The 6,474-nt window shown below is 44.9% G+C and overlaps 1 protein-coding gene across 9 annotated transcripts; it reads left to right on the top strand.

Annotated features, from left to right (window-relative positions):
• The first annotated feature begins 732 nt into the window (after positions 1–732).
• LOC119274422 lies at positions 733–6,211 on the top strand. Of its 9 annotated transcripts, none has more exons than XR_005135147.1 (9): positions 733–916; positions 1,005–1,137; positions 1,848–2,055; positions 2,948–3,022; positions 3,397–3,483; positions 3,633–4,226; positions 4,350–5,381; positions 5,479–5,700; positions 5,834–6,211. XR_005135147.1 is itself a non-coding variant. In XM_037555124.1 (9 exons), the coding sequence occupies exons 7-8, from the start codon at positions 3,641–3,643 to the stop codon at positions 5,378–5,380; spliced, it is 1,617 nt and encodes a 538-aa protein (XP_037411021.1). In that variant the 5' UTR covers positions 734–916; positions 1,005–1,137; positions 1,972–2,055; positions 2,531–2,629; positions 2,948–3,022; positions 3,397–3,483; positions 3,633–3,640; the 3' UTR covers position 5,381; positions 5,834–6,211. The 9 variants fall into 9 exon arrangements, 8 of the variants coding, with proteins under 8 accessions (XP_037411021.1, XP_037411016.1, XP_037411022.1 ...); XM_037555124.1 differs by lacking the exon at positions 5,479–5,700 and adding an exon at positions 2,531–2,629 and having other exon boundaries at positions 734–916; positions 1,972–2,055; XM_037555119.1 differs by lacking the exon at positions 5,479–5,700 and adding an exon at positions 2,531–2,629 and having other exon boundaries at positions 734–916.
• The last annotated feature ends 263 nt before the right edge of the window (positions 6,212–6,474 follow it).

The following is a 6,474-nucleotide window of genomic DNA, read 5'->3' as shown; positions in this document are numbered from 1 at the left end:
TCACACACAGAGAGCAACCCTCGACGCCTGGAACCCACAAATGGAGGAAAACTAGCCGTCTGATGGAGCTCCCTGCAGAGAGCTGCTATTCCGAGCTCAATCTCAGATCCAGCACCGCTCCATCTCCTCCTCCTTGCACTCGCCAGCAGCAGCCCCCACACCGGCTTCACCAGGAGGCACAACGCACCCTGTCCACCGCAGCAGCTCCCGACCGCCGCTAGTGAAGCCCACCTTGGCGAGATCTGGTGCCTCCATGACCGGGTGCGCCGTCCCCTCCGAGATCCGCCACCTCTATGACTGGGAGGGCCGCCGCGCACCAACACCTCCTCCACAAGCCCGCGGCCGTGCTCCGCCTCCGCCTCCACATGCGCACCTCGCCGCCTGCCATGCCACCCGCCTCATCGCCAGAGAGACCTCTGCGCCGCTTGCTTGACGCCGCTCCTCCGCGCGTGGGAGGCCCGTCGGGGCGCGCAAGACTTCGCGCGCCGCCTTTGACGGCCAGGGGAGATCGAGGAGGGGGGCGCTCGCGGGGCTAGGGTTGGAGCCTCCAGAGCCGCCCGCGGGAGCGGCTCGGGAGGGAGGGGAAAGTTTTTCTTATGGACGTTTTTTAACTTGTGAATAAAGGAGTTGGGCCGTTCTACATGTTCTTTTTGTTGTGTCCCTGCCCAGTGTTCTCGGTGGGTCCCACGGCGCAGAAACCCCCCACGTGATCATCCTAGGCGCTCCTCCCTTTTCTAGTTTTCTTCCCACCCGTGGCTCCTCCGTCCTCTCCGCCCCGTACGCTCTTGACTGACTGAACCGATCCGGCGACCCCTGCCTCCCTCGGAGAGCATCCCCCCACCGGATCAGCTCCTCCTCTGGTGGACCGCGCTGCCGTGGGCGCTGAGCGAAGGCCTCCGGTGGATCCGTCCCGCGGGTGAGGAACCCCCGTCTTTCTTTTCTTGGAGCTGATTTTAAGCTGGTTCTTGCTCGCTGCTCAACGATCCCGGCTGGTTTCCTTGCAGAGCACCGATCGCGCTCTGATTTTCGGCCGTTTTGTTGGGGGCCTGACAGCCAAGCGGAGGTGAGGGGAGGGGGGCGAGGCGAGCAAGGAAGTAGCCTGAAGGTGGGGTGAGAAAGGGAAGCAGAGGAACCAAGGTCTGCTGCCTCCGTCTCTGTCTTTCTCTTCCAGATCTCTTCTTTTCAGATGCCCTCTTTGCGATTTGCCAACTCTTTCCTCGTAGCATTCGAGAGCTCACTGATCCCACCAATGCCAGCTTAAACTAGTACTAGTAGTATATTGAACAGTAAAACAGAGATCTCCTGACATTGGTGGGTGGTACTAGTTAGCTGTAGTATAATTTGTTTATGCTAAGCACACCTTTCAGCTAAAGTACTTGGCCAAGGGCACATGAAAAATTAAGGTTTAGGGGCGAACGAGCCTGCTGCTCTCCTAAATTGCAATCATCAAAGTTTTCTCCGCCAACCAGGCGCGTCTTCGACTTCGCTTGACGAACTGCTGTGAACAAATCCTGCAGAAAATTCTAGATTTTTGCAATCGGAGTTCTTCAAATTGGCAAGCTAAAATATATGGGATGTTTATGGTTGGATGCTTTAAGTTGGAGAGGCTGTCAAAGCCAAAAATAGCAGTTAATTAAGGAAATATAGTTGTTTCGTTGATATGATATCAGTATCTCAATTCTGAAAGAGGGGTTAGTTGAAAATCCAGTAGTCAGATTATAGTAGTGTTGAACTTATGGATTACTAAATTTGCGGAATCTGTGTAACGGAATGAATTTCTTCTTTGTCATCTGCACATGGTTTCACTTTTTATTGATATACTAACATGGTCTGGTTTTGACATACAGATTCAATATAATTTTGTGGTACACAGAAGAGTAACACATCAAAGACAGCGCAAATACATAACCATCAGCATGCCTTTTTTCCTTACTGTTTTTTCATGGTTTCTCTGGTCATCTATGTGCACAGTTTGACCCAGTGAAGCTGAAGAAACTTGGGGCCAGCGTTTAAGAAGAATTGGCCTGTAACAGCTGGCAGTTCTTCTACTATAAGGTTTGCAATTTTCATACCCTTGTTATTTGTTTTATTAATTTATGGATATTTACTTAGATGGTAACTTTGCAAAATAGTTTAAACAGCAATATTCCAGTATGGTACCATAACCCTGAATAAAAACATCCAGCTAGTAGAATTGAGCTATGTGATTGAAGTGCCGCTATTCAGTATTTGTTAACATAACAATTTCATTCAGATTTACCTTGCAAAAAAAAAAATTCATTCAGATTTATGATCCTGCTTGGTCTAGCATTGTAGCTTTATTTTTACATGACCAGACTACCTTCAGCCAAACAATGTTGTAGATTTTCAGTAGTAAAAATCAACGGTCTGTTCTGTGTCATCTTAAGAGAGTAATGAAGAGCTAGATTATTTCAGAGCTCAAATTTTATTCTTTTTTGCATGGTTAAGATGAATTACACGAAGCGATGTTACATTAAAGTGTAACTGTAGTGCCTTTCTTATCTTCCAGCACTGTACAGTTGGTGCTGCTGCAATTGTACTAGTCAATGTGGTGAAAGCTAAGAACCTTGGCCTTCAAGTTATTGCAAGGATAAAATTTGAGCTGAAGGTAGTCTGGTCTTGCCTTACATGCCTTTCATTATTCATTGCTGGTGAAACAAATGTTGTTTGAAAATTTTCGACCCATTATTCTTGTTAATGATTACTTATACAAACATTATCCTTCCCTATGTCTCAAAACTGTGAACCTAGATAATATCATCCAATGATCTTTTTCTGTAGGATTCAATGTTATTTTTTTTCTCCTTTCTTATTATTTTGCATTACAATGAGTTTTTTTTGCATTAACACTCATTACAACTTCAAGCGCTTGTACTATTTACAACAGCTCCAGCTCTTGCTATCCTAAAGGTTATATCAAATTCAGGTCTCAAGATTCACAAATAGCCTCATTCTAGTGGATACGATCAAGAAAGCGACAGTTTGGTCACACTTGGATCCGGTAAAGCCATTTTTGTTCGATTTTTAGGAATGTCGCTGTTACTTTTAACTCAACACATGGAGATGCTAATTGACCCGAGCTATGTGAAAAATTCCATAATTGAGGAAGAACTCTAATTCTTACTACTACTCGAGCTTCTCGACCTCTTGTGAAATCTATTCATTTAGCAATGTACAGAAGGAAATGATAGCTTCATTTTCAATCAAGATATACTGAATGGATATGTAGGAATCAAAGCAACCGCTAGAGCTCTGGAATCAGAGTTCTTTGAATTTGCACATTAAAATATTTATGACGGGTTATATGAAAATAATCTTACTGCATTTGTCTTCGATAGTACACTCACTGTTGTTTTACCACATGTACCAAAAAAGAGAGTTCATGGCCGGTGCTCCAAGTTAAAGAGCCAGTCATGTTATAATAGCTACATAAATGTTCAAGTATCTCGATTCTTAAAAAGGGTAAGTGACTTTGGTTATTTTTATTATCCTTGCTACTTGTTTATTTTCCCTTAGGGGTGAAATGTATGATGGATGGATATAGCTTCAACTTCTTTTTATTCCTGCACCATTCTTCATTAATCATTGCTCACACAATTTTACTATTTCAGGCCGCAAGATGACTGTAATAGATTTCATAGATCTGAGTGATCATGATATTATTGACTTGAGCAGCAGCGATGATGAGACTGTTCAGGAGGATCATATTGCAACTCAGCACCGGGCGGCGTCGCTTGATAGGCAGACTATGCATGTCGTAGCTGGTGAAGGAATCCAAGATGTGCAGGCTGCGTTTGTTGCAGCTAGTGAAGGAAGGCAAGATGTGCAGGCTGTGTTTGCTGCAGCTAGTGAAGGAAGACAAGAGGCTGCTGATTGCGGACATGCTTTGGAAGCCACCACATCGTCCTTGGTTACGGAAAAAGAACCTCTTGTTGCAGCTAGTGAAGGAAGCCAAGATGTGCAAGCTGTGCTTGTTGCAGCTCGTGAAGGAAGCCAAGATGTGCAGGCTGCGTTTGTTGCAGCTAGTGAAGGAAGCCAAGATGTGAAGGTTGTGCTTGTTGTAGCTACTGGAGGAAGTCAAGAAGCTTCTGACTCTGGAAATGGTTTGGAAGCTACAGCATTGTCTTTGGTTACTGAAAAAGCACCTCTTGATATGGCTGAATCGCACAACTGTCCTCGCTCTCCCACATCAGCGCCGTTCCCCAGTATATTCCTCTATCCTTTTCTCAGTACAGTTGTGTGTATCAAGCAAACATTGCAACAAATTATTATTATTTGAAGTTAACAGCACCCTTCCCAGAAAATAAATTAACATTGACCTTCTTCAGGCCCGACTTCTACCGTTCTGAAGGCTCCGACCTTTGAAGGTGGCGATGCAAAGCTGGTAAGAGGAAAGGTGAAGCGTCCCAGGAAGAACTACCACACCGGTACTCCTAGGACAAGTCCTAGGTTTGAACTGAAGCCTGAATGTCGGAACGGGCCTCTAGAAGAGCTGCCAGCCGAGGCACTGACCTCTGAAGGTGGCGACACGGAGCTGGTGAGAGAGAAGATGCAACATCCTGGGAAGGATTACCATTCCGGCACTCCTGGGACAAGTCCTAGGTTTGAACCGAAGCGTGAATGTCATAACGGGCCTGTGAAAGAGCTGCCAGCCGAGGCTCTGACATCTGAAGGTGGCAACGCAAAGCTGTTGAGAGGGAAGGTCAAGCATCCTCGGATGAACTACCATACCAGCACTCCTAGGATAAGTCCTAGGTTTGTACCGAAGCTTGAATGCCATAACAGGCCTGTGGAAGAGCTGCCAGCCAAGGCTCTGACCTCTGAAGGAGGCAATGAAGAGCTGGTGAGAGGGAAGCTGAAACATCCTAGGAAGAACTACCCTGCTGGCACTCCTAGGACAAGTCCTAGGTTTGAACCAAAGCATGAATGTCATAACGGGTCTGTGGAAGAAATGCCAGCCAAGGTTCTGACCTCTGAAGGTGGTGATGCTGAGCTGGTGAGAGGGGAAGTGAAACTTTCTAGGAAGAACTACCATACCGGCACTCCTCGGACAAGTCCTAGGTTTGAAACAAAGCGTGGATGTCGTAACGGGTCCGTGGAAGAGCTGCCAGCTGAGGTTCTGACCTCTGATGGTGCTGATGCAGAGCTGGTTAGGGAGAAGGTGAAACATGCTAGGAAGGATTACCATACTGGCACTCCTAGGACAAGTCCTAGGTTTCAACTGAAGCTTGAACGTCACAAGGGGCCCGTGGAAGAACTGGCAGCCGATCACAAGAGGTTCCGCACACTAGAAGAATTAATTGCCTCTCCTGACAATGCAAAATCTGCGAAGACCCCGTCTACTGACTCTCTGAACTAAGGTAGTTGACTGAATATGATCCCCATGAAACTTTCGAACTGTTGTTTCTCTAGATTGTCTCATGCATGTTTACTTAACCACCATTGTTGCATTTGTAGTGTGGTCGGAGCTCACGTTGCCCCATGTATTTCTGAGTTATATTACCATTGCACCAAATCCGTCTAGATTATAACTTGTGGCTGACTGTTGACTGCAATACTCTCGATGTTCACGTGCATTTCTGTGAGATAATGCCTGACAAGCTGCTGATTCCAGTTGAATATCTCAGAGACTTTGAACCTGTTTTGTTTCTCATGCACATTTTGATGTACTTGGAGAAGGTACACGTCTGGTGTTATTCGGGACTTGAGAGAACTATCGTATTGAAATTTGTGAAAGCAATTACACTGTTAAATTTGTGAAAAAAGTGTGTTTTGTACATGAAGCCTGAAGCTATATTTTTGTTCTTTTCAGAGATGAATTTAGGACTGAAGGCTGAACAACATCAGTAGTACTTGAAGAATGCTGTTCCTTGGGAGTTGAGAAACAACATCAGGCTGCAAGCTGAGATGTAAGTGCGCATTAATCATGTAACCAACCAGCAATAGGTTGAAAGTTGTGAGCAACTGCAGCGTGAAATTTGTGGAAAAACTCTGTTTTTTATGTGGTGGTTGGAACTATATTTAGTTGTGTTCACAAGGGAATTTTACAACTGTGAAGGTTGAACAACTCCGTCAGTTAGTGCTACTTGTTTGAACTATTTTTTTGGCGAGGGTACTTACTTGAAGTTCTGACCCTCTTCTAATAATGTTGTGCAAGCATAATAATATTCTGGAGACATATTGTTTGAAATCATCTCATATTTTTCGAAATAGTTCAGAACGCTGAAAATGTATAACTGATGATATACATGACATGAGTGTTCTTAGATATAGTTCAGAAATAAAGATATAACACACCAGGATTTATTTGAACCATAAACGCAAACCTTTGGAGCATGCCATTTTCTGTCTTGAAAGTCCTTTTAGATCTATCAAGTGCAGGTTGCTCAGAAGGAAATAAACATTCACACACAAGATTTGATGCTAACTATGAGAAGAAAATTGTAGAAATTC

This window comes from Triticum dicoccoides, chromosome 3B (genome assembly GCF_002162155.2).
Source record: "Triticum dicoccoides isolate Atlit2015 ecotype Zavitan chromosome 3B, WEW_v2.0, whole genome shotgun sequence".
Classification (NCBI taxonomy): domain Eukaryota; kingdom Viridiplantae; phylum Streptophyta; class Magnoliopsida; order Poales; family Poaceae; genus Triticum; species Triticum dicoccoides.
Note: the sequence above shows the minus strand (reverse complement) of the source record. Positions and strands in the feature narration are given on the sequence as shown.

Bases quoted from the DNA above. Each gene is read 5' to 3' on its own strand.
- LOC119274422 (XM_037555125.1), top strand. From the start codon at position 3,641: ATGACTGTAATAGATTTCATAGATCTGAGTGATCATGATATTATTGAC. The intron at 4,227-4,349 runs GTATATTCCTCT...GACCTTCTTCAG, and splicing joins CACATCAGCGCCGTTCCCCA to GCCCGACTTCTACCGTTCTG.